Source organism: Panthera pardus, unplaced genomic scaffold (genome assembly GCF_024362965.1).
Source record: "Panthera pardus isolate Hobbes unplaced genomic scaffold, ASM2436296v1 HiC_scaffold_18, whole genome shotgun sequence".
NCBI lineage: Eukaryota > Metazoa > Chordata > Mammalia > Carnivora > Felidae > Panthera > Panthera pardus.
In genome coordinates this window covers 6,757,763-6,784,521 of record NW_026526743.1, presented here as the reverse complement: position 1 = coordinate 6,784,521, position 26,759 = coordinate 6,757,763, and the positions used below count along the sequence as shown (strand labels likewise).

Here is a 26,759-nt window from a genome sequence, read left to right as displayed (position 1 = left end):
TCTTTTCACTCCCGCTGCACCTCCAGGTTGAGGATAGATGAATCTGATCCTCGAATCCAGAAGCTGCTGAAAGAAGTCCAAGAAAGTGACCCACAACTGACCATTGAGAGTGATAAGCAAGATCCAAACAATAACCGACCTTCTTCACATGACTTCATTTTCTGAATCCCCTGGAGTTCTTGGTTCTCCAGTAAAGTCTGAGGTTGTCAAGGTGATGGGGGAACTTCCTCTGAGCCCTCTCAGTGATGTTAGGTATGGGGCCAGATGTTCTTTTAGCCTTGGGGGGGTGCCTTTGGCTTCCATAAAGCACACACAAGTGACTTACCCCTGTTATGGGTGGAATGTCTATATCTCGAGTCTATCAAGAGAAATAAAGGTGAAAGCATTCATGAAGGAGGTTATGTTTATTAATGGATTCTGACCAAACTTAGACACAAGATACTTAATTTGGGGAGAACCTAACCCAGCAGGGAAAGGGGACAGAAATGTTTGTGATCCCATCGGTCTGTTCACTTTGCCAGTCACTGCCTGGCTCTGGTATTTCTTGACCTGCATGGATAGCTATCTATAGGTATTCCTCATCAAGAGTATTTCTCCTACAAATCCTACGATATTTTGTAGCATTCTTAAGCACTTCAATGAAGCACATACATGATCACATCATTGCTCTTATTAACTTTTTAACAATTCCCCCCTTACAGAAAACATAAGTTCATGGTGTGCGTAGCCCTTTCCCCATCTAGCCCTCCTTATCTCATTGTGACCTACAGAATCCCAAAATTCCTTAAGGCAGTTAATTGTTAAGAATCACTTTTTTATTAAGCGCTAATTTGTCAATTACTCTTTCAGTCATCCTACTTTCCTGTTTCATCCCCGGGGTTCATCGGTTCATCATTCTCACCAAATACACCACGTTCCCAGATGTCCCCTTCAAACCGCCCTTGAACGTGCTTGTGTATCATCTCTGTGATATCACTGCATACAGCGTGGGCCCCTGGACTTTCCCACAGGTTTCCTTCCTTCTGTTTCTGTCTCAAGGCCTCTTGTTCAGCTGGATGTAGGTTTTTCCTAGAGCATCTTCATTCTCAGGGTCTGAGGTTTCGTGAGTGCCTTTAGTAGGAGCAGATGGGGTTGTTAAGAAATAGAGGGGCGCCTGTACGGCTCAGTCAGTTAAGTGTCTGACTTCAGCTCAGGTCATGATCTTACGGTTCGGGAGTTTGAGCCCCGCATCAGGCTCTGCACTGACAGCTCAGAGCCTGGAGCCTGCTTCCAATTCTGTGTCTCCCTTTCTCTCTGCCTTTCCCCTGCTCGCGCTCTCTCTCAAAAATAAACATTTTTTCTAAAATGGTTTAAAAAAAAGAAGAAGAAATAGAGGCATACTATTCTTTAAAAGCTAGGAAGGAACCTCAGCGTCTGCTAGCCAAGAGTTTCTCAAGATCTGCGTTATTGACACTTGGGACCAGATAATCCTTTGTTATCTTAAGTGTATCTCTCACCAAGAGTATGTTCTGTTAAGAGAGAGAAAGAGAAGCATCTCTACTCTCTACCCGCTAAATACCAGCATTTCCCCTTGCCCCCAAATATCTTCAGATGCTGTGCAAGATGTCCCAAGGTTGACATCCACTGTAATCTAGCCAACCCCCCTTTAAGGGAAAAGAAACTGAGTAGCCTGTGTACATAATTAATTTAGGGACAGATGCTCTGCCCATTCCTCCTGTGAGTTAGAGATTCTGTGAGTGTGGTTGTTTTTTTTTTTTAATTATTTTTAGTATTTTTATTTATTTTAGAGAGAGAGAGAGAGTGTGTGTGTGTGTGCGTGCGCACGCATCCGAGACAGAGAGAGAGAGTGGGAGAGGGGCAGAGAGCTGTCAGCATAGAGCCTGTTGTGGGGCTCAAACCCATGGGCTGTGAGATCATGACCTGAGCTGAAGTTGGACACTTAACCGACTGAGCCACCCAGGCGCCCCATCTGTGAGTGTGGTTATTAACTATGGAGCAAGATAGGAGGAGGATGTGACCATAAATTTATGAATCCAGAGACCAGGTCCAAGGAAATGGCATTTGGGACCAAAGAGAAGGACATCTCAGGGTGGGAAGGCATGGGTATGGTGGGGCAAGACCTGAGTGCTCCCACATGTGACCAGATGTTTCTGGTTAGGAGAGAAGCTAGGCTGATGGGCTCAGGAAATGAGTACTAGTCTGAATTAACCATCTGAGCTATAGGTTTATATTCGTGGATATGCGGAGAAAGCACAGGGGCTAACGGGGAAATGTGGGAGGGTTTTGTGCAGAGGATAGAACAAGGTCAGCTGTGAGTGTTGAGGACACTGGAGGTCAATCCAGAACATGTATCAGAAAAGGTTGAAGGAAAAGGTCAGTGTGGTGGTCCCGTTAGATCCACAATGTGCCAGATAGGAGCAAGGAGATGGTAACATCCTCTAGATACCTCTAATCCCAAGTGAAGGGAGTCCTCAGAAAGCCATAGACACTGGCTCAACAGCTCTTTGATGGGGCACCAAGGAGGGGCCCCATGGCCCTCCTTCTCCACAGCCACAGCCCCTACCCTCTTGATCTTACATTCCACACATGGTCTTCACAATCCCTGTCTCACAGATATAGCCAAGCCTTGGGGTTCTAGTTGTGGCACCCATGGGTATAGCCATCTGGTCGACCCTTGTCCTGCCAACTGTGTGGCTTCTGGGTTTGTGGAAGGGGTGGGAGTGGCCTGTGGACAGCTCTGACCAAGTGCAGCAGGGGTTTCTTTCGGCTGTGCCAGTCTTCTGCCAGAATCCCCACCAGGAGTATTAGGATCACAGCCCCGAGGCATATCCGGACCAGATTGCCCTTGGTGTAGTGCTGCTGGGCAAGACCTGGAGGAGAGAAGAGACATTAGAGCAGGTTATAAAAGCCCATCTTCAGGACCCACTTCAAGGGACATCTTGCGTTCCTCGTAGCCATAACCCTCATCTAAGATCCTATTATTCTCTGCTACCTACAATGCCAGTCTCCTTACTAGAAGCCCCCTCCCCTCCTCACCAAGGCTGGATACTTATTCTCTAAACATCACCTCTTCCCATACTTTCCCTCCCCACACACAGTCGCTCTCTGGTTATTTGGCTAATTGCAGAAGAAAAGATTGTTACAAGGGGTAGAAGAAGAGATGGATGGAATTTATCCTTCTCTGATCCTCTAGAAAATCTCAACCTCTCCCCCGCCCCAATGTTAATGATCAATTCTGAGTTCCAAGTGCTGATATTTACCCTTAATATTTTACCCACCAGGACCCAAGATCATAGAGCCTTAGCTTTCATACAGGAAAAGCAGTCGGCTTTAGGGGAAGACACAGGAATGGGAATGGGGAGGGTCCAGGGAGGACCCGTTACTCACCAATTGGAGAGTCTGACCCCTTTGGAAAGATGGTGATATTCCTGGAAGGCTCTGGGAGTCAAAAAGGGAGGGGGGGCAGTTTAAAGAGACCATCTCCTCTAGCCCTGTTCCTGCCCCTATCCTGAAAATATGCACTTGGGAGGCAAAACCTCATGGCTCTAAGAAAAGCATGAACTACAGAGTCAGGCTATCCAGATTTGAACCCCAGATCCATCACGAATTAGATGTGGAGCCTCTCCCAAGTGACTCAACGTCTTGAGTCAGTTATCCCATCTGTCCAGTGAAAATAATTATAATGCATCACAGGTTAATGTGAAAATTAAGCCAATAACAATAACAGCATGAGACGCAGTGCTTGATATAACATAAGCACCCCATACATGCTAGCCCTCCTTCTGTCACTCCACAAGTATCCCCAGAGACTTTCCAGGTGTTCAGCTGTACTCATCAGACAGGTGCATGTTTTAATATACTGTGAAAATCGGTGTAATAGGTAGTCCATAGGACAGAGGAAACTGCATAACCCAGTGTCAGAAAAGGTTTCCTGAGGGACTGAAGCCATGAGGAAATGGAAGGAAAGGCAGAGCTAGTGGCTTGGGTTCAGGGTCACGAAGAGATGTCGAGTACCCAGAAGAGCTTCATCTGACTCTGTATGGCTGAGGTTTGCATGAGGAATGAAGACTGAAGGAATCAACAGTGGCTGATCTAATGGCATTGGATTTAAAAGCATTGAACATTAAGCTGAGAAGCCTGAGCTATATCCTAAGGGTGATTAGGAATTCAGAAGGATTTTCTTTTAGTTTTTTTTTTAATTCCAGTTTCATACAGTGCAATATATTGGTTTCAGGAGTAGAGTTTAGTTATTCATCACATACCTATAACAAGTTCTCATCATAACAAGTGTCCTCCTTAATGCCCATCTCCCATTTAGCCCATCCCCCCCATCAACCCTCAGTTTGTTCCCTGTCATTAACAGTCTCTTATGGTTTGTTTCCCTCTCTCTTTTTTTCACTTCCATATGTCCGTCTGTTTTTGTTTGTTAAATTACACACATGAGTAAAATCACATATCTGTCTTCCTGTGACTTATTTCTCTTAGCATAATACACTCTAAATCCATCCACATCATTGCAAATGGCAAGATGTCGTTCTTTTTTATCTTTGAGTAATATTCCATTGTGTATATATACCACATCTTCTTTATCCATTCATCAGTTGATGGACACTTGGGCTCTTTCCATATTTTGGCTATTGTCGATAGTGCTGCTATAAACATTAAGGTGCATGTGCCCCCTTTGAATCAGCGCTCCTGTATCCTTCGGATAAATACCTAGTAGTGCAATTGCTAGATCATAGGGTAGTTCTACTATTAACGTTTGGAGGAACCACCATACTGTTTTCCAGAGTGGCTGCACCAGTTTGCATTCCCACCAACAGTGCAAGAGGGTTCCCCTTTCTCTGCATCCTCACCAACATCTATTGTTTCCTGAGTTGTTAATTTCAGATGCTGTAGCATCTGACTTCAGCTCAGGTCATGATCTCACAGTTTGTGGCTTTGAGCCCCATGTTAGACTCTGTGCTGACAGCTCAGAGGCTGGAGCCTGTTTCAGATTCTGTGTCTCCCTCTCTCTCTGCCCCTCACCTGCTCATATTCTCTCTCTCTCTCTCTCAAAAATAAAAAATTTAAAAAGAAAGGTAATGCTGGCCTTGTAGAAGGTGTTTGGAAGTTTTCCTTCCATTTATATATTTTTTAATAGTTTGAGACTAGTTTAATAGTTTAATTTTCTGCTTAGATGATCTGTTCAGTGTTGTAAGTGGGATGTTAAAGTCCCCTCCTATTGCTGTATTATTATCAATGATTTCTTTATGTTTGTTGTTAATTGATTTATATATTTAGGTGCTTCCAAGTTGGGGGGGAATAAATATTTACAATTGTTAGACCTTGTTGGATAAACCCCTTAAATATGATGCAGTGCCTTTCTTCATCTCTTACTACAGTCTTTTGTTTATTTTTTTTTAATTTTTTTTAATGTTTATTTATTTTTGAGACAGAGAGAGACAGAGCATGAATGGGGGAGGGTCAGAGAGTGGGAGACACAGAATCTGAAACAGGCTCCAGGCTCTGAGCTGTCAGCACAGAGCCCGACGCGGGGCTCGAACTCACAGACCGCGAGATCATGACCTGAGCCGAAGTCGGCCGCTTAACCAACTGAGCCACCCAGGCGCCCCCAGTCTTTGGTTTAAAATCTAGTTCGTTGGGGGCAGCTGGGTGGCTCAGTCGGTTGAGCGTCCGATTTCAGCTCAGGTCATGATCTCACGGTCTGTGAGTTCAAGCCCCACGTCAGCTTCTGAGCTGACAGCTCAGAGCCTGGAGCCTGCTTTGGGTTCTGTGTCTCCTTCTCTCTCTGCCCCTCCCTCTCTCATGCTCTGTCTCTCTCTGTCTCAGAAATAAATAAACATTAAAAAAATTGTTTTAATCTAGTTTGTTGGATATAAGTATGACTACTCAGCTTCCTTTTGATGACCATTAGCATGATAGGTGGTTCTCCATTCCCTCACTTTCAATACACAGGTGTCTTTAGCTCTAAAATGAGTCTCTTGTAAGCAGCATATAGATGGTTCTTGTATTCTTACCTATTCTGATACCCTGTGTCTTTTGACTGGAGCATTTAGTCCATTGACGTTTAGAGTGAGTACTGAAAGATACGAATTTAGCACCATTGTGTTATCTGTGGATTTCATGTTTGTGGTGATGTTCTCTGGCCTTTTGTAGTCTTTGTTACTTTTGGGTCCCCCCCCCCCAACTCAAAGAGTCCCTTTTAATATTTCTTGCAGGGCTGGTTTACTGGTCACAAACTCCTTCAGTTTTTGTTTGTCTGGGAAACACTTTCTCTCTCCTTGTATTCTGAATGACAGCCTTGCTGGATAGGGTATTCTTGGCTGCATATTTTCCACAAGCATTCATCACATTGAATATATACTGCCACTCCTTTCTGGCCTGCCAGGTTTCTGTGAACAGATCTGCGAACCTGATGTCTTCCCTTGTAGGGTAGGGACTTTTTTTCCCTTGCTGCTTTTAGGATTCTTTCCCTTTCTGTGTATTTTGTGGATTTGACTATGATGTGTTGGTGATGGCCAGCTTTTGTTGCATTCAGTGGGAGTTCTCTGTGCTTCTTGGATTTCAATGTCTGTGCCCTTCCCCAGATTAAGGAAGTTTTCAGCTATAATTTCCTCAAATAAACCTTCTGCCCGTTTTTCCTTCTCGTCATCTTCAGGAACCCAGAAGGCTATTTTGAAACAGGATGGTGGAGAATCTCACCAGGGTGTTAGAAAGAACTTGCTGGCCTCAGGAGTCTACCAGAGAGCTAGAGTTGGGTAGAGCAGAGATATCTAACCTGTCCTCAGGGGATCTGCCAAGGTTTTTTGTCTCAACAGAAATGGAGACTTTTTCCAGGAAAAGCGAGGGGGAAAGAGAACTACAGCATGAGGGAAGCATGTTGTGTGGGACTGCGTTAGTAAGAGGATGCACTGAGCATTAGGAAACAAGATTACACACGTGGACCACAGCAAAGTCAGAAGAGCAGTGTGTAGGAATGAGTGATGGTCTTCCCATCATAACCTTGGCTCCGCCATCTTTGAAACGGCCACATTATCCAGAATGCTCCTCTGTCCCCAAGCTCAGAGCCCACTTCTATCCCATCCTTGATCCTCAGACCGAGGATTTTCCTTGGACAAGTCAGGTGGTTTCCTGAAGCAGACTAAAAGCCCACGGCCCTAGATGATGAGAGAGAAACCAGTTCTCATACTCTTTTCTGCTGGGCTCTGAGTGCCTGGTTACTCACCAGTTGTGGAGCCTTTGTTGATAAATGAGATGTTCAGTCGCCTGGAGGCTTCTGGGAATTCTAAACAAGAGGGTAATAAGACAGTGGATCACGTCAGGTCTTCCCAGTGAGTCCCTACACTCCATACCCCTTCTGAGATATCTGGGCTTCCTGCAACCCCTTTCTCTGACACACTTTGTACAGACACTGAGGAGAAACAAACACAGAAGGGCTGTAAGAACATGTTGTTTTCTATCAGTGGCTTAGTAAGAAATGGATCCATTCATCCATCGATGGGCATTACGTTATTTCCTCTTTTTTGGCTATTATGAGTAACGCTGCTATGAGCATTTATGTACAGGTTTTTGTGTGAATGAACATCTTTCATTTTTTAAATTTTGGGGGGGCTATATCCCAACAAGTGGAATAGCTGGGTCCTGTGGTAGTTCTGTGATAAGGTCATGTGACAGTTCTTCCATTGAAAAAATGGCTGGACCATTTTCCATGGCAGCCGTGGCTCTTTTTATTCCCACCAGCAGTGTCTGAGAGTTCCAGTTTCTCCACATCCTCACCAACACTGCTGTGCATTATTATTATTATTGATTAGCATTCTGGTGGGTATGATGAATTTCATGGTATGTGACTTACAACTCAACTAAAAACATAAGAAATGGATCAGTAGGTCTGTGCAAGCTCAGTGGCTGATATCAGTCTCTGAGCATAAGAGGCTCCCCTCCCTCCTAAGGTCATTTTCTTAACCAGGGACATTCCCGATTCCATGGGCACCAAAATATTTCCTAAAACCCCTCAACCTATAAATATATAGCTCCTATTGAGGGTGGGGAAAGTCTCCGAGGTCCTTTATTATGGCAGAGTCAGCTCATCAAAGCCTAGCTTATGCTCACCTATCTGTGGTATAAAAAGAGCTTGGATATTATGGGTTCTCCGTTATTTCTCTTCCTGTGAGTTTCATTAATAAATTTTGGGTCGTCGGGGTGCCTAGGTGGCTCAGTCAGTTAAGCGTCTGACTTTGGCTCAGGTCATGATCTCACAGTTGGTGCGTTCGAGCCCCACGTCGGGCTCTGTGCAGACAGCTCGGAGCCTGCTTGGGATTCTGTGTCTCCCCCTCTCTCTGCCCCTCCCCTGCTCATGCTCTGGGTCTCTCTCTGTCTCTCAATAATAAATAAACGTTAAAAATTTTTTAATTAAAAAAATAAATTTTGGGTTGAATTTAGATTAAACAGGCAGTATGTGCATATCATGGAATGCTACTCAGCCATAAAAATGAACACACTGTTGATAATCATAATAACTTGGGTGGACCTCAGATCATTGTGCTGAGTGAGAAAAGGCAGCCTCAAAACATTCCATGCTATGTGGACCTTTCCATTTATGCAAAACATTCCCAAAATGACATTAAGAAGAACAAACTAGCACTTGCCAGGGGTAGGAGGGGAGAGGGTGCATGTAACTACAAAGGGGTAGCCTCAGGGATATCTTTCCAGGATGGAATAGTTCTGTATCTTGAGTGCAGTGGTGGTTACACGGATCTACACATGTGATACATTGCTGGAGAACTGAATACAAATATTGTGTCAGGGTCAGGTTCCCAGTTTTTATGTCGAACTACAATTATGCAAGATGTAACCACCGGGGAAATGTAGGCAAAGGATACATGAAATCTTTCTGTATTGTCTTTGTAACTTCTTGTGGACCTACATCTTGAAAGTTTTAAAATTCCAATGAGAAATACACACACACACACACACACACACACACACACACACAGTGTGCCTCATTTGGCATGACAGCCCCCATATTGTTCTCAACCTCACATGTCAGCACTTTCTCCTCCTCCTTGGCTCTTTTCGGCCTGCTTCTATTCCTTGGGATTTGGGTCTATCCCCAACACACAGGGAATGCTAGAGATGCCACAGCCTGATGTACAATCTCTTAAGGCACAGGCGGGTATCCTACACACTGTAATCCACTGAGATGCCTTTGAAGATGGGGGCACACTATGGCTCACACAAACTTTAATCCAGTGGTTCTCAAAGTGACATCCCCAGATCAGCAGCATCCGTATCACCTGGAAAAGTGTCAGAAATGGACATAATTGGACCCCACCGCAGACCTTCTGAATCAGGAACTCATGGGGTCCAGAAACCTAGATCACCTCCAGGTGATTCTCAGGCCCCCTAATCTTTGAGAACCACTGGCCAACGGAATCAGAGACTCAAAAACTAGAGTCCACGAAGGGTGCCTGGGTGGCTCAGTCAGTTAAGCGTCTGACTTCAGCTCAGGTCATGATCTGGCAGTTCATGAGTTCAAGCCCTGATTCAGGCTCTGGACTGACAGCTTGGAGCCTGGAGCCTGCTTCGGATTCTGTGTCTCCCTCTCTCTCTGCCCCTCCCCTGCTTGTGCTCTGTCTCTCTCTGTCTCAAAAATAAATTAAAAAAAACATTTTTTTAAAATCTAATATTGTTACATACATTATTATACTCGCCTTCTTTATAGGCAGAAATAAGCAATTTTTAAATATATCAAATGTGTGAAAGAGAGAAGTGAATTAAATTAAGAAATACAGAGGGGCGCCTGGGTGGCTCAGTCGGTTAAGCGGCCGACTTCAGCTCAGGTCATGATCTCACAGTCCATGAGTTCGAGCCCTGCGTTGGTCTCTGTGCTGACAGCTCAGAGCCTGGAGCCTGTTTCCGATTCTGTGTCTCCCTCTCTCTCTGACCCTCCCCCGTTCATGCTCTGTCTCTCTCTGACTCAAAAATAAATAAACGTTAAAAAAAATTTTTAAAAATTAAGAAGTACAGATAAAGGGGAGAAAGAAAAGAAGGGGTCTGTGGGTCTATACCCCAGACACCAGGATGAATCCTCCAGAATTTACCTGTCACAGAGGAAGGTGGTTCTGTGGGTAACCAGCCGGGGGTCGCAGAAGTCCCTAGGAAATCAGAAAAAGAGAGACTTCTGTGCTGTGTCAGCTGTGGGTCCTGAGTAAATAATGAAGCATTTCTGTGACCCAGTTTCCTCACCTAGAAAAGGAATATGAGAAAGGTCACATCACTGGACTGTCACGGGTATTAAATAGCACACCTAGCACATTCGGAGGGCTAATTAATAATGACAACCCCTGTAGCTGCCTTCCTTGCTCTTCAAACCCCTGTTCTGTCCCTTTTCCTGGATCTCTGTGATCTGCACCTTACTTCGTCCCTTGGAGTAAAACTGACTCTTGTGTCCTGGAAAAGTAGATAAAGAGGCAGAAGCTGTGGATACATGTGGGGACGGGGGAGGTGATACAGGGAGAAAGGGTGATGGCTGTATAACAAGACACAGCCCCTTTCTACCCCAGGACATTTGCTCACACGACCCTATATGCCTGCAGCCCATCTCACTACTCCACCCACCTGGTTACCTCTTCCTCTGCCCTGAGATCCACACCAGACATTGATTATTCAGAGAAACCTTCCCAAATTGCTTCCTCTTTAGCTCCTAACAGCACCATGTACGTCTAATTCATAACGCACATCACAGTCCCGACTATACATGTTGTGCTGGATGCATCTCGAAGAGTGTTGGCTCTAATTACTATATGTAAGTATTAGGTGTCTGTGTGTATATATGTGTGTGAGAGAGAGAGAGAGAGAGAGAAATACCATATAGAGTTTCAAGCAGTCCCCAGCAAAGCACCAGCCACAGCATAGGCACTTTTGAAATATATGCAATTTAAAAAGCAATAAGTGAACAGGGACCCAAAAAAGGAAAAAATCTATAGAGGCAGGAGGATTAGTGGTTTATTTGCTAAGCACCTGCTATGTTCTGGGAGCTATGGGTGGGGGTGGGGATACAGCGGAAAAGAAAACAGAAGTTAACGTCTGTCTTTCTGGAGCTCACATTCCAATTTGCTAAGCACCTGCTATGTTCTGGAGCTCACATTCCAGGAGGCGGGGTCAGACAGATGATAAATACCATAAATCGGTATGATGTATGCACAGGTGTAGATGCCATGGAGAAAAATTAAGGCAGAGAAGGTACCAGAGTGCATCAGAGAGGCAAGAATGGGACTTTTGACTGAAGGCCTGAAGGAGAAATGGAATGAGCCGTAAGAATATCTGGGCGGGGCGCCTGGGTGGCTCAGTCGGTTAAGCGTCCGACTTGGGCTCAGGTCACGATCTCACAGTTCGTGGGTTCCAGCCCCACGTCGGGCTCTGTGCTGACAGCTCGGAACCTGGAGCCTGCTTCGGATTCTGTGTCTCCCTCTCTCTCTGCCCCTCCCCCACTCAGGTTCTGTCTCTCTTTCTCTCTCTCAAAAATAAATAAACATTTAAAAATAAATAAAAATAAAAGAATATCTGGAGAAAGTGTCCCAGCAAGTGCAAAGTCCCTGAGGACATAACGAGCCTGCATATTCAAGGAAAAGCAAGATAGGATGTAGTCGATACTATCCTAACCACTTTATATGGTCACAGACAGTAACCAGACTTATCGTGGTGGCCGTTGCATGATGCATACAAGTATCAAATTACTATGTTGTACACCTGAAACTAACACACTATCGTATGTCAATTCTTCAATTTAAAAAGAGTGTTTGAAAAAAAACAAGATGCTGGCGTATCTACAGCAGAGTAAATGAGGGAGGGGCAGTAGGTCAGGCAATCAGGCAAAGGAGGGGCTTGGAGAGGAGTGAGTGCCAGGGAGTCAAGCAAAGGCATGACCATCATCTGATTTTGACAAGCTCTTCTGAAAGGATTCCTCTTGCTGTGGTTTGGCAAACGCTCAAAAGAGGGCAAAGGTATAAAGTCTTGCAAACCCCAACCGGTAGGTAAACATACGTCCTGGAGATTAATGCACAGCCTACTGTCAGCAGCACCGTATTACAGAAAAGTTGCCAAGAGGTTAGTTCTTTAATGGTCTCACCACAAAGAAGCAAAGGCAATTACGTGAGGGGATGGAGAGGTTAGCTAATGCTCTGGTGGTAATCATGTTGCAATATATAAATGTATCAAATCAGCTTGCTCTAACATCTTATACAGTGTTACGCGTCCCTTATATCTCCATTTTTACATTTGTTTAGTTAAAAAAGTTAAGGGAGGGGCACCGGGGTGGCTCAATTGGTTGAGCGTCTGACTTCAGCTCAGGTCATGATCTCATGGTTCGTGGGTTCGAGCCCCATGTCAGGCTCTGTACTGACAACTCAGATCCTGGAATCTGCTTCAGATTCCGTCTCTCTCTCAAAAATAAACATAAAAAAAAAAAAAAAAAAGATGTGGTAGGAGGCATGTGGTGGGAAAGGACACCAATACTTAGAAGAAAATGCCTCTGAGTATTACAGCAAAAACGCAGAAGTGTCTTCCTTTGAATGTTCGTGTTATTTTAAGGGCAGTTACAATCACTTAGATTAAATGTACCATCTTAAACATTTAAGTGTATAGTCAGTGGTATTACGTACATTCACATTGTCGTGCGGGAAGTCTCAGAACTCTTTCATCTGTCAAAACTGAAACTCTGTGCCCATTGCACACTAACTCCCCTTCTCTCCTCGCCTGACTTGCCAACCCCCTCTCCATTCTCTGCCTCTGTGATGCTGACTACTTTTAGATGCCTGATGTGAGTGGAACCAGACAGTATATGTCCTTGTGCGACTGGCTTACTTGACACGGTGTGACAGCCTCCAGGTTCATCCATACTGGAGCACATGCCAGGATCGCCTTCCTTTTTAAGGCTGCGTGACAGCTCTTCCATTGTGTGTTATATACCCCATTTTCTTTATGAACTACGCTGTCCTCTTTGGAAAGAGGCACGCTTTAGGAATGAAAGACGGATACCTGCCACAATGCGCACGAAACTCACAAACACTAGGCCGAGTGAAATAAGCCAGTCGCAAAAGGCTGCATGTTATAGGACCCCATATATATGAAACTCCCCTCTCCCTCCCCCCCAAAAAAGGCAGATTTATAGAACTAGAAGGTAGATTTGTGGTTGCATGGAAAACGACTATAAACAGGCTCCAGAGACCCCTCAGAGGTGATGGAAATGGATTAACACTGGGTTGTGGTGATGGTTGGACAACTCCATGAACTTACTAAAACCTGTGGACACTTAAAAAGGGTAACTTTTTAAAAAAAATTTTAATGTTTATTTATTTTTGAGAGAGAGAAAGACGGAGCAGGAGCAGGGGAGGGGCAGAGAGAGAGGGAGACACAGAATCCAAAGCAGGTGGGGCGCCTGGGTGGCTCAGTCGGTTGGGCAGCCGACTTCGGCTCAGGTCATGATCTCGCAGTCCGTGAGTTCGAGCCCCGCGTCGGGCTCTGTGCTGACGGCTCAGAGCCTGGAGCCTGTTTCGGATTCTGTGTCTCCCTCTCTCTGACCCTCCCCCGTTCATGCTCTGTCTCTCTCTGTCTCAAAAATAAATAAACATTAAAAAAAATTGAAAAAAAAAAAAAAAGAATCCAAAGCAGGCTCCAGGCTCCGAGCTGTCAGCACAGAGCCCGACGCGAGGCTCAAACTCATGAACCGTGAGATCGTGACCTGAGCCACAATCAGACACTTAACCAACTGAGCCACCCAGGCATCCCAAAAGGGGTAACCTTTTAGGTCTAAAAGCCATACCTCAATAACACAGCTGTACAAAAAAAAAAGAATTTGTCACAACATGGATGGAACTAGAGTGTATGATGCTAAGTGAAACAAGTCCATCAGAGCAAGACAAATACTCTGTGATTTCACTCATATGTGGAATTTAAAAACAAAACAGATGAACAGATGGTAAAGGGGTGAGGGAAGAGAAGAGGGAATCAAACCACAAGAGACTCTTAACGATAGAAAACAAACAAGGTTGATGGAAGGAGGTTAGTGGGGGATGAGCTAGACGGCTGATGGGCATTAAGAAGGGCACTTGCGGGCACCTGGGTGGCTCAGTCGGTTAAGCGTCCGACATCAGCTCAGGTCACGATCTCACAGTTCGTGAGTTCGAGCCCCGCATAGGGCTCTGTGCTGACAGCTCAGAGCCTGGAGCCTGTTTCAGATTCTGTGTCTCCCTCTCTCTGACCCTCCCCCGTTCATGCTCTGTCTCTCTCTGTCTCAAAAATAAATAAACGTTAAAAAAAAATTAAAAAGAAGGGCACTTGCTGGGATGCACACTGGGTGTTGTAAGTGATGAATCACTAAAGTCTGCTCCCAAAACCAATATTGCACTGTATGTTAACTAAAATTTAAACTAAAAAAAAAAAAAAAAGAATGGAAGGCAATTTGTAGTGAATAATGACCTCACTAGCTAGATTTCAATGAAAATAAGTCTAAGTACAAATACATTTTCATTTTACCCTGTACTAACTTTATTCATCCACTGAGGACCAGAAGGAGAATTTTCCCCTCGCTAATAGATAGAATCATCACTCTTTTGTACATTGGGGCATTTTAAACAGTTCAGTTGCCGGGTGCCTGGTTGGCTCAGTCAGAAGAGGACACAACTCTTGGTCTCCCAGTGGTGAGTTCAAGCCCCATGATGGGGCTTGAGATTATTAGAGATTTTTTTTTAATAAATGGGCGTTAAGGAGGGCACTTTTCGGGATGTGCACTGGGTGTCATAAGTAAGAGTTAAATCACGGAGTTCTCCTCCTGAAGCCAAGACTACCTTGTATGTTAACTAACTTGAATTTAAATATAGGTGATAGATAGATAGATAGATAGATAGATAAACAAACTTTAAATAATTCAGTTGCTTCGATACTTGGAAAGGCACATAACCACAAAACAGTGGTGATCATAAAGTATCAACAATGGTTTTTACATTTGTATCAGTTGATGCAAAGGGCTTAGCGGCAGGCTTTGTCGTAAAGATACCTCGCACTTCGACTCTTACGAATAAGAAAGGCTGAAAGGATGGTGACTGTATGAAGGGAGTCAGTTTCCTTCCTGGAACACGGACACTTTTTAAGTCACTTCCCTATGTTTTTTGCTGCTACTTGCTTGTGTGTGTGTGTGTGTGTGTGTGTGTGTGTGTGTGTGTGTGTGTGTGTTTTAAGTTTGTTTGTTTTGAAACCTAGATGAGACACAAGGCATTCTCTGTAGTATTAAGAATTATTTTTTCTAGTATATATACTCTGTAGTAGAGACAATAACAACCTCTCAAATATGCTCGTGTCCTAACCCCCAGAATCTGTGAATACGGCACCTCGCATGGTAAATGGGACTTTGCAGGTGCACTTAAGGATGTCGGGGTGCAGAGGTTATCCTGATTATCCAGGTGGACCCAGTGTAATCGCAGTGTCCTTAAAAATGGAAGCAGAAGGGGGAGAGGGGCAGACGAGTCTGAGACTGAAGGAGTCAGACTGAAGGAGTCAGAGACTGAAGATGCTACACTGCCAGCTTTCATGATAAAGGGAGGGACCACGGGAGCCAAGGGATGCAGGGGCCTCTAACAGCTGGAAGAGGCAGGGGAGAGATTCCTCCCTGGGGCCTCTGGAAGGAACACAACCCAGCTGACGGCTTTGTTTTGTCCCATTTGTGAGACCCATTTGGGACCTGACCTCCAGAAGCGGAAGGGGATAATACATTTGTGGGGGCACTTGGGTGGCCCCGTCGGCTGAGAGTCTGACTTTGGATTTCGGCTCAGGTCACAGTCTCACAGTTCGTGAGTTCAAGCTCTGCGTTAGGCTCTGTGCTGGCAGTGCAGAGCCTGCTCTGTATTCATTCTGTCTCTCTCTCTCTCCCTCCCCCCCCCCTCAATAAATAAATACACATTACAAATAAATACATTTGGGCTATTTTAAGACAGTGGGTTAGTGGTGATTTGCTAAGGCAGCTCTAGGAAACGAATACACCCTCCAACGCCTCAGGCTTCTCCTGGTCTCCCACCTCCTGTGCACCTGCTGGTCCCTCCCCCTGGAACTTCCAGCAGAGTTTGCAAGGGCTGCGGAAGAAAGGCGGGGTCTGCACCTCCCTCACCTGTGACCACAAGCTCCAGGGGGTCGCTGGGGGCTGACCACAGGTATGGGTGTTGGCTGGAAAAGCTGTAGCATCGGTAGATCCCACTGTGGGCAGCAGTCACTGTGATGATGGGGAAATCGGCCCTGTACCACCTCTCAGGTCCCTTGTAGGGGCCAGTGTCCCCCTCCTTGTATAAAGCAAATTGGTCAAAACCGTATTGGCTGCGACACTGTAGAGTGACATCCCCTCCTGGGGACACGGCTGGGCCAGGCTGGGCTGAAAGCGAGGGCTTGGCGTAAACTCCTGGGGAAGAAAAAGAGAGCTCTGGTATTAAAGACAGTGGCCAGCGTGTCAGGCCTGAGTATGGGAAGGTCCCCCCACCTCCTAAGAACTAGGGAACTTGGCAGGTGTTTCCCTCCTAGAGAACGCACTCGCCCTGCTACCTGCTCACAAAAAGTTTAAGAGAGGGTGACCAGAGTCACATCACAGTGCCCAGACTCAAATCCTGGTTCTGTCACCGAGGAGCTGGGGGGGGGGGGGGGGGGGGGAAGGGGGGGCGCCTGGAGATGAGTCTCCCCCTCTCTCTGTGCCTCAGTGTTCTTTACTATAAAATGGGCATGGCTGGATGAAGCATTATGTATCAAGCGTTTAGCAGAGTGCCTACTGGATCACCAGCTCCCCAACTATGATGGTAGTAACAAAATAACTGAAGCTCATCTCACACTGCAAGCCAGTGTTACAGAACACAGTCTATGTTGTAAACCTGTATCAAAATGCCAGCTTCCAGGGGTCATTCCAAGCTTATGACTCATATCGCCTCATTGAAGCCTCACAAAAGCATAGTGAATTCGTCGCTATGAATACCCCGGTTTTAAAAAGGGAACTTGGGTGTACGATGCTAAATAGCTTGCCCAAAACCATAATATACTAAGTGGCAGAGGGGCGCCTGGGAGGCTCAGTTGGTTAAGCATCTGACTTCAGCTCAGGGCATGATTTTGCTGTTCATGAGTTCGAGCCCCGCGTCGGGCTCCGTGCTGACAGCTCAGAGCCTGGAGCCCACTTCAGATTCTGTGTCTCCCTCTGTCTCTCTGCCTCTCTCTCTCTCTATCTCTCAAAAATAAATAAACATGAAAAAATTAAACTTGGAGGCAATTGTGAATAGGAAGGGATATACTTAATGAGAAGGTAGCATTTGAGTCAGCCCCAAAGGCAAAGCGGGTACCCTTGCGTGGGGCATACGGACCACTGCGCTGGCTCAGGGATTAGGCTAGGCGAAGTTTAAAGGGGTGCCAAAAAAACCCTCAGCAATGAAGATAAATAATATTTCAATGCATTCGTCAAACCAAAATTAATGCAAATAATTCATAGTGAACAAAATATCAAGATTTTAAACAAGGATTCCAACTGTGCCTAGTGGAGCCTGAGGCAAAAGGTTCAAAACACTTTTGTGTATTTCTTTTTTTTAATTTTTTTTAACGTTTATTTATTTTTGAGACAGAGAGAGACAGAGCATGAACGGGGGAGGGGCAGAGAGAGAGGGGGACACAGAATCTGAAACAGGCTCCAGGCTCTGAGCTGTCAGCCCAGAGCCCGACACGGGGCTCAAACTTACGGACTGTGAGATCGTGACCTGAGCTGAAGTCGGATGCTTAACCGATTGAGCCACCCAGGTGCCCCACTTTTGTGTATTTCTATGGTTAATTTTTTCCACACTATTAACATAGTTGAAAAAAATACTGAAAAACCAAGTTATTAAAACTCGTGAATTATTCTAAGTTTATTTCATTTGTACCACTCTCCTCCCCCTACCCCCCCCCCAAAAAAAGAATTTATTATCATCAGACTCTCCTGGCTTTCGTGGAAGCAAACTCATCAATGATATTTTCAAAATCTATCTGGAATAGAACCATTTAAAAAATATATTAGAAATAAAAGCCTAAGCTGCAAACACTTTATACCATCAAAAAATAAAAATGCATTAGAATGTGGCTAGAGTAGGGGCGCCTGGGTGGCTCAGTGGGTTGAGAGACTGACTTCAACTCAGGTCATGATCTCATGGTTTGTGAGTTCGAGCCCCGCGTCGGGCTCTGTGCTGGCAGCTCAGAGCCTGGAGCCTGCTTCTGATTCTGTGTCTCCCTCTCTCTCTGCCCCTGCCTCACTCATGCTCTGTCTCTCTCTGTCTCAGAAATAAACATTAAAAAAAATTAAAAAAAAAAAAAAGAATGTGGCTAGAGCCTACACCCATTTCCTTTTGCATCAGGCTCAGATATGGTTTGAAAACACACTGCCAGGTTCTGCCTTTACTTAAAAGCATGATATGAGGGCACCTGGGTGGCTCAGTGGGTTAAGCCACCGACTTCGGCTCAGGTCATGATCCCCCAGTTCATAGGTACAAGCCCCAGGCCGGGCTCTGGGCTAACAGCCTGGAGCCTGGAGCCTGCTTCGGATTCTGTGTCTCCCTCTCTCTCTGTCCCTCCCCTGCTCATGCCTCTGTCTCTCTCCATCTCCAAAAAATAAAACGTTTTAAAAAAGCATGATATTTTGTTCAGCGTGAATGTTTTTGCGTTGATTTTGATTGTTTTAGAAAGATATTACATAGACATATTATGAGGATCACCGCGGGCGGTCGGCACCTCCCCTAAATGCATGGGCAAGGCTAGGGCCCTACTCGCCCCATCCTAACTAATCCGGGCCCCTGGGACTCGGGGTTCACTGTCATTACCATCCCCCTTTTGGCCTTCCTGGAGCCCCCAGGCCACAGGTGCAGCCACCCCCTCCCCCCCCCCCACACACACCCATCCAGGTACCGGTAGCCACCAGCTCCAGCCGGTCGCTCGGGGGAGACCAGCGGGTCCCATTCTGGTAGGAGCAGCGGTAGCACCCGGCGAAACTTTGCTTCATGGCCGGTATGAAGAGGACGGCCTGATCCTTATACTTCCCAGACCTCAGCTTCTCCAGGCGGTACAGGTCCACACCCGGAGGCCCCTGGCATTGGATGGTCACCGGCTTCTCCAGCGGCACTAGGGAGCTAGGCAGGGCGTGGAGGGAGGGCTTGGGCAGAGAGACTGGAAGGGAAGGGGAGCCTGGTGGAGGGCGCCTTCCAAACAGACCCCTCCTCCCGGGGCCCTCACCCTGCCCGCCCGCCCGTCCCCCGTGCAGGCTGAACCCAGAGGGATCCAGGACTCACCCTGCCGACTTTGCACCACCTGCCCCAGACACAGCCCTGAGCAGAGAAGAAAAGGACCAAACGCTAGGACCTCGCAGAGCCCACACTCACACCTGCAGAGCAGGTGGTAAGACATTTGCATGCATCCATTTTCTCTTGTCCTCATTTTTTATTTTTTTGAGGACACACACACACACACACACACACACACACACATAATTTAAGGGCCGGAAGAAGCTGGCCATAAAAGGCTGCATATTGTAGGGTTCCATTTACCTGAAGCGTGCTGAATAAGTAAATCTGCCCAGAGAAAGTAGATGTGTGGTTGCCAGGGGCTGGGGGCAGGGGGGATCGAAAGGGGATTGTCACGGACACCGTTTCCTTTGAGAGTGGTTACAACGTCTGGCAACAAGATAGAGGTAGCGGTGGAGGTTGTATACATTGTGAATGTAGTAAATGTTATTAATGATACATTTTATGCTGTTTGTTATTTTACCACAATCCTTATATTTTTAGTGTTTTTATTATTTATTTTTGAGAGAGACAGAGTGTGAAGGAGAAGAGGGGCAGAGAGAGAGGGAGACACAGAATCCAAAGCAGGCTCCAGGCTCCGAACTGTCAGCCCAGAGCCTGACGTGGGGCTCTAACTCATGAGCTGGGAGATCATGACCTGAGCCAAAGTCGGACGCTCAACCGACTGAGCCACCCAGGCTCTCCAACCACAATTTTTAAAAAGCCAACCAGAGATTCCTTGCCCTGCTCCTAATGCACACACTTTTGGCAACCATAAAGAGAATTACCTTCTCTCTGAAAAGGGCGCTGTGTGCAGGGTGTATAACATTGTATAAATTGAAGGCGTGTGTGTGTGTGTGTGTGTGTGTGTGTGTGTGTGTGTGTTGATTTGATACATTTATATATCACAAAATGATTACCTCCACATTGTTAGCTAACACCTCCATCATGTCACATAATTACCATTTCTCTTTTTTTGTGGTGAGAAACCTTAGGATTTTCTGCAACACAGCACCATTGGCTTTATCACCATGCTGTGCATTAGATCCAGATGGGGTCTGTTGCATTATATCTTGTCAAGAGATCTGGAGGTGTGTTAATCATGGATTCCCCACTGTTTTAACCCATATCCCGGGGGGGGGGGCGGTGCCTGGGTGGCTCAGTCGAGTGCCCCCGACTGTTGATTTCAGTTCCATCATGATCTCATGGTTCGTGAGTTTGAGCCCTGTGTCAGGCTCTGTACTGACAGAGCAGAGCCTGCTTGGGATTTTCTCTCTCCATCTCTCTCTGCCCCTCTCCCGTTCATGCTGTGTCTCTCTCTCTCTCAAGATAAATAAGTAAACTTTTAAGTATAATTGCATTATTATGAGTGAACAAATATTATTCATGCCTGAGGATTGTAGTATTGGCCTTGTATATTTTTCCTAGAGTCACTATTTGCCTGGCTTATGTCCATCCTCGTAGTTTTCCTTGACCCTAATGTCTGATTCTTTTTTTTTTTTATTTTTTTAAACGTTTATTTATTTTTGAGACAGAGAGAGACAGAGCATGAACAGGGGAGGGTCAGAGAGAGGGAGACACAGAATCTGAAACAGGCTCCAGGCTCTGAGCTGTCAGCACAGAGCCCGATGCGGGGCTCGAACTCAGGGACCGCGAGATCATGACCTGAGCCGAAGTCGGCCGCTTAACCGACTGAGCCACCCAGGCACCCGCCTAATGTCTGATTCTTTACACGGTTCCCAATAGTCTCCCATGTAATTTTATACACCTGTCAACCTGTATAATCTATGAATTCCGCTTTCTCCCTTAGAGGCGCCTTTCCCCCATTTTCCTTCTACCTTCTCTACATTGAACAGCTGCCTTTTTTCTCTCAAGCTAAGGCTCTTTTTTTTTCCTTTAATCTTTCGGCTGAGTTGGTAGCATTTCCTGTTTTAGTCTCACCAGTATTGCCAAATTTAGCAAATAAAAACATAGGACTCTCGCTTAAATGTGAATTTCAGAAAAACCGTGAATATTTTTTTATAGTGTGACCCATGAGATGCATAGGATATACATAGGCTTAAAAAAATTATTTGTTGTTTCTCTGAAATTAAATTTCCCTGAGATTTGCTGTGTTTTGTCTGGTAACCCTTATCCTTGCGCGCACACACACACACACACACACACACACACACACACTCATGCACACATGCGCACACACTAGAAGGGGGAGTAGTTATCGTTTTGATTATAAACATAAGGAAGCTGGACAGAGAGGCGACGCAGTTTCTCTCAGCTCACACAGATGGGAAATGGCTGAACCTGGATGATCCCTGACTCCAGGGCTCAGCGGATGACTGCTTATCTCCAGCCCCCCTCTGAGCCCCGGGTTCTGCTCCCTATACCCACGCTCTACCCACATCTTTGTCCACTGCCCAAGACACAAGCCCCTCTCAGCCTCTCCATGGGTTTCCCTGCAACCTTCTAACGTGACTGGAGGTATTCGAGGTGCCCTTCTGAGCGCTTCCTGTATGCACTCTGAATCACGGCAATCCTACCGGTTAGGGACCGCTGTAAGCCCCATTTTATAGATCAGCCTATAGAGACAGTCTCCTGTCCACTGTCCTGCAGCCAGTAGGAGGTAGATTCTAACACCAGCAGCATATTTTAGTGGTAAAGAATGTGAACGTGGCACCAGATTCTTTAGTTTATTCAAGTTCTAGATACACGACCTTAAACAAGTTCCTTAATCCCTCTGGGCCTCAGTGTTCTCCTCCATAAAATGGAGGTAATAATAGCCCCTACCTACTCAGAGTGCTGTGGGGAAGAGGTGAGTTAAATGTCTGTTTAAAAAAACAAAGCAAAACAAAACAAAACACGGGGGCACCTGGGTGGCTCAGTCGGTTGGATGCCCGACTTCAGCTCAGGTCATGATCTCACACTCCGTGAGTTCGAGCCCCGCGTCGGGCTCTGTGCTGATGGCTCAGACCCTGGAGCCTCTTCAGATTCCGTCTCTCTCTCTCTCTCTCTCTCTCTCTCTCTCTCTCTCTCTCTCTGCCCTTCCCCCACTCACACTCTGTTTCTCAAAAATAAATAAAAATTTTTAAAAATTTAAAAAAAAGAATTGGAGACACCGGTGGATGAGGAAAACAGAATCTTAATGCATAGTCCACCTGAGATGTGCTAAGCTTCTGTAGTAAGCTCATAGCAGCGGCCACGGTGAGAGGATAAGTGAGGTAACATCGGGATAGGGCAAAGGTAGCTGTTCTCTGTTAAGCAAAATTACTGAGCTATAACACATACCAGAGTAAAGATGAGATAGGTGAACATTAATATAATTGTTAAGCTAACTGATTAAAAAAAAATTAGTCGAGGGGCACCTGGGTGGCTCATTTGTTTAAGCTTCCGACTTCGGCTCAGGTCATGATCTCGTGGTTCTTGGATTCCGTGCTTGCTTGCCCTCCTCCCTCTGTCTCTCTCTCTCTCTGTCTCTCTCTCTCTCTCTCCCCTCCCCAGCTTGTGCTTTCTCTCTCTCTCAAAAATAAATAAACAAACATTAAAAAAAAAAACCCATGGAATAACACCCAGCCCATAGTAAGTGTTACATGAGGGTGTGTTAACGAATGACTGACAGGCAGTTTGCGCTCATGGCGTTTTCTTATCCCCAGAACACAGCTGTTCCTTCCTGCTTGGCCCCTTGGAGCCTCTGTCCTTTTAGCAAGAATGTTCTTCTGGAGAAATAGGAACTCATTCATCTTATAACTGGAAGTTTGTTCTCTGTCCATCTACCTCCTCGTTTCCCCCCCACCCAACCCCCGGCAACCACTGGTCTACTCTCTCGGCCTTAGTGAGCTAGACTTTCTGGGGTGCCACATATATGTGAGATCATGCAGTGTTTTCTTTCTGCGCCTGGCTTATTTCACTTAGCGTCATGGCCTCAAGGTCCATCTGTGTTGTTGCGAATGGCAGATTATTTCCTCCAGTGCTGCAGGGTTTGCTGACAGAATCTAGTCCTGATGTCACCAAGTCCATTTTTAAAACATGGTACATAGAGACAAAGTTAGAACCCCAAGCCGAAGACCCGTACAGTTCCCAACCGAGCCATGAAGAGAATATAACAGAGCAACAGACAAACACCACCTCCCTGGGGCCCTGTTTTCCCACCCAACAAGGGACCTTATAGGTCCCCCGAATTGCCCTGAAATCCATTTCCGATCCAATGTTTTAAAACATTCTGAGTCTCACAGCCTACTGCCTGTCCCGCGGCATTTCCCAGAACAGCCCTCAGGACTCACCGAGACCGAGAAGGGCAGACAGGGACGGGGCCATGGTCCTTCAGCCCGTCCAGAGCTCTGTAGCCCAGGAGGGAGGCTGCAGGGAGTGGGAGCAGAGACACAGGATGTGGTGAGGATCCAGAACCCTCTCTTCCCTTCCCCCAGCAGCCTGGCCTTTCCTAATTGCGGCTCATGAAGCTGGAGACGTCCCCTCAGTAGCGTGACTTGCTCACAAGCTCGCAGAAGCTCGTTTATCTTCTCCCACCAGCCCAAGGTGGTACTGTGTCTGCCTCCTGAGACGTTGAGATGGAATGCTAGCTAAAGGATCTCCTTCACGGGATGGTTTCATGGAGCTTTCCGTTGGACATCTGAGATTATCCCCGGCGGTAAGAAGTTTTCAGGAAGGAATAGCAGCATGTTTAGCATGCCCCTAAGCCTCGATGAGGCAAAGAGCTTGGCATTTTCGCGTAACCAGGAAGTGAACAGTGTGGCTGGAATCAAGAGTGCAAAATGCTGAGGCTGATGAGGTTATCATAGAGGTTATACAGGGTGTCCCAACTTCGGTGCTATTGACATTTGGACCAGGTGATTGTCGATGTAGGGACGGGCTGTCCTGTGCTTCTGGGAGGTTCAGCAGTATCCCTGGCCTCCATCCACTAGATATCACCAGCACAACACCCTCTCCAGTTGTGACAACCTGCAAATATCTAGACATTGCCACCTGTCCCTTGGAGGACAAAATCACGCCCTGTCGAGAACCACTGGGTTAGATCATTCAGGGACTCCAAAGGCAAGATTAACTTAGGTGCACAGGGCACGCGGGTGGCTCAGTCGGTTGAGCATCTAACTTCAGGTCAGGTCATGTTCTCGTGGTTCATGGGTTCAAGCCCCACGTTGGGCTCTGCGCTGACAGCCCGGAGCCTGCAGGCTGCTTCAGATTCTGTGCTTCCTCTCTCTCTGCCTCTCCCCCACTTATATTCTGTCTCTCTCTCTCTCTCTCTTAAAAATAAACAAACATTAAAAAATAAATAAATAAGGGCACCAAGGTGGCTCAATTGGTTAAGTGTCCGACCTCAGCTCAGGTCATGATTTCACAGTTCGTGGGGTCAAGCCCCATGTCAGGCTCTGTGCTGACAGCTTCGGATTCTGTGTCTCCCTGTCTCATTCTGCCCCTCCCCACTCATGCTCTGTCTCTTTCTCAAGAATAAACAAAAAATTTTTTTTTATTTAAAAAAAATTTTTTTTAATGTTTATTTTTGAGACAGAGAGAGACAGCATGAACGGGGGAGGGGCAGAGAGAGAGGGAGACACAGAATCTGAAGCAGGCTCCAGGCTCCGAGCTGTCAGCACGGAGCCCGACGCGGGGCTCAAACTCACAGACTGTGAGATCATGACTTGTGGCAAAGTTGGGTGCTTAACCAACTGAGCCACTAGGTGCCCCGATAAACAAACATCTTTTAAAAAAAGATAGAAACTTGGGTGTCCAAATATTTCTTTGTAACCTGACTCACTTTTCAGACACCACCTCCTTTGACCCTCACACAAGACTGAGAAGCAGATACAGCTTTAGTCCTACTCAAATGGGAAAACGTGAGCTTAGAAGAAAACGTATTTTTCTACTTGAAGCGTGGATGCCGGGAGCTGAGTAATCGATCGATCACCTCCGGCTTAGCACATGCACACGTGCATCCATGTAATCGACATCTTCTGTGATTTTTCTCTGCCCTGTGGTTCTCATTTCGTTTCTCCAGCTTCAAGGAGCAGCTCTGAAATCACAGTCTGTGCGAATTTGTTCGTGTTTGCAGAACTTTATTTTGCGTCTTGCAAATGTTAATGCTGTGGAAGTCATTCATCTTTCCACTGCACACTCGGGGTTTATGGACCACTCATATGTCTACAGCACAGTTACTTGCTTCAACACAGTAATCCCCACAGTGTCCTAATAAGGGACAGACACATTATATCCAAATATCTCTGCTGTGAACAATGCTGAGCTAAATATCATTCTGCAGACGCCCCTATGGACACATGTGAGAATATCTTTAAATTATGTTTACATTTCCAACAGGAAATTGCCCAATCTTTTACTCATGGCCAAATGGCACTTCAGACTCACTGTACCAGTTCCTTCTCCCAGCAATACAAGAAGGTGCCCACACGCCCAAAACCTGAGGTGGCCCAGCCTCCTCATCTTTGCCAGTTTCTTTTCTCTAATGGCTAAAGAGGTGAAGCATCTCATCGCCTGCTCACCTGAGCTTGGAGTTTCCCTTCTGTAAATTAAAATTCCAGCTTAAATTAAATTAAATTCCAGCTTAAAGAAGAATGTTTAAATGTATGCACCATCATGCAGCTGGTGGTTGCCAAAGGAGAGTCTGAACCCAGGTGAGCTCATCTATTCCAGAGTCTAAACTCTTACCTGATAGCCCATCCCGCCAAGTGTCAACCGTCCCTCCCTCCCCAGCATCATCCACATTGTTTCCTCCCCTCGGTTATTTCCATCAACGAACACACATGCTCAATCCCCCACTACTTCTCGTACCCCTCACTCCAAACCACCTCTCCGGTTCTCACCACACCTGCTGTTAGCTTTCTACTTTACTTCCTTTTGTCAAAAGTTACTGAAAAAGTTATTGTTCATACCAGCGTCAGGGCCTCTCCTTCTCATTCACATCTTTTTAAAAACTATGTCCTATTTATTTTAATTGCATAACTGAAAAAGAGGAATTCATCAAAATCAGGTGGAAACCATGAATCCCCCCTCCAAATGCCCTCTACACCATTCCCCTCCCCAGGAGGAACCCACCCATCCTGTGGCCAAATTGGTTGCAACTTGGTTCCCTCACAAAGAAGCTTCCTTATTCAGTTTCAGTATTTTGAAGGCTTCAACTCTCAGCGACACCTAGAACATTGTACCAAAATGCCATTAGGAATGTCCTCTGTGCCCAAACTGACTCTTATTTCTTGACTTCTCCTTGTATTTTATACCAATGAGCGCTCTTTAAACATTCCTAGACATTGTGTCTGCTCAGTGACCCAAAGCATCCTTACACCTGTTCCAGTGGGTCACCCCCTTTGCTTTCCAAGGGTCAGATCATGGGCTTGCCTCACTCAGTAAATCATGAGTCCTTGAGACTAAAAACTATATCTTCATAATATGTATATCCCCATCACAGATCCAAGGAAAGAG

General features: G+C 46.0%; 2 protein-coding genes across 4 annotated transcripts in view; one reads left to right on the top strand and one right to left on the bottom strand.

Moving 5' to 3' along the window:
- NLRP2 (NLR family pyrin domain containing 2) overlaps positions 1 to 396 on the top strand; it is a 31,308-nt gene extending 30,912 nt beyond the window's left edge. The window contains exon 9 of the mRNA XM_053906461.1: positions 27 to 396. Within this exon, the coding sequence (XP_053762436.1) occupies positions 27 to 165 (139 nt within the window). The 3' untranslated portion in view covers positions 166 to 396. The remainder of the gene's footprint in view (positions 1 to 26) is intronic.
- GP6 (glycoprotein VI platelet) lies at positions 386 to 23,771 on the bottom strand. 3 transcript variants are annotated; one of them, XM_019437898.2, is made up of 8 exons: positions 23,594 to 23,770; positions 19,329 to 19,364; positions 18,949 to 19,206; positions 16,160 to 16,444; positions 10,104 to 10,157; positions 7,229 to 7,288; positions 3,388 to 3,438; positions 386 to 2,870 (listed from the first exon to the last, which is right to left on the bottom strand). In XM_019437898.2, the coding sequence occupies exons 1-8, from the start codon at positions 23,625 to 23,627 to the stop codon at positions 2,635 to 2,637; spliced, it is 1,014 nt and encodes a 337-aa protein (XP_019293443.2). In that variant the 5' UTR covers positions 23,628 to 23,770; the 3' UTR covers positions 386 to 2,634. The 3 variants fall into 3 exon arrangements, with proteins under 3 accessions (XP_019293443.2, XP_053761740.1, XP_019293444.2); XM_053905765.1 differs by having other exon boundaries at positions 18,949 to 19,169; positions 23,594 to 23,642; XM_019437899.2 differs by lacking the exon at positions 19,329 to 19,364 and having other exon boundaries at positions 23,594 to 23,771.
- Positions 23,772 to 26,759: the final 2,988 nt, after the last annotated feature.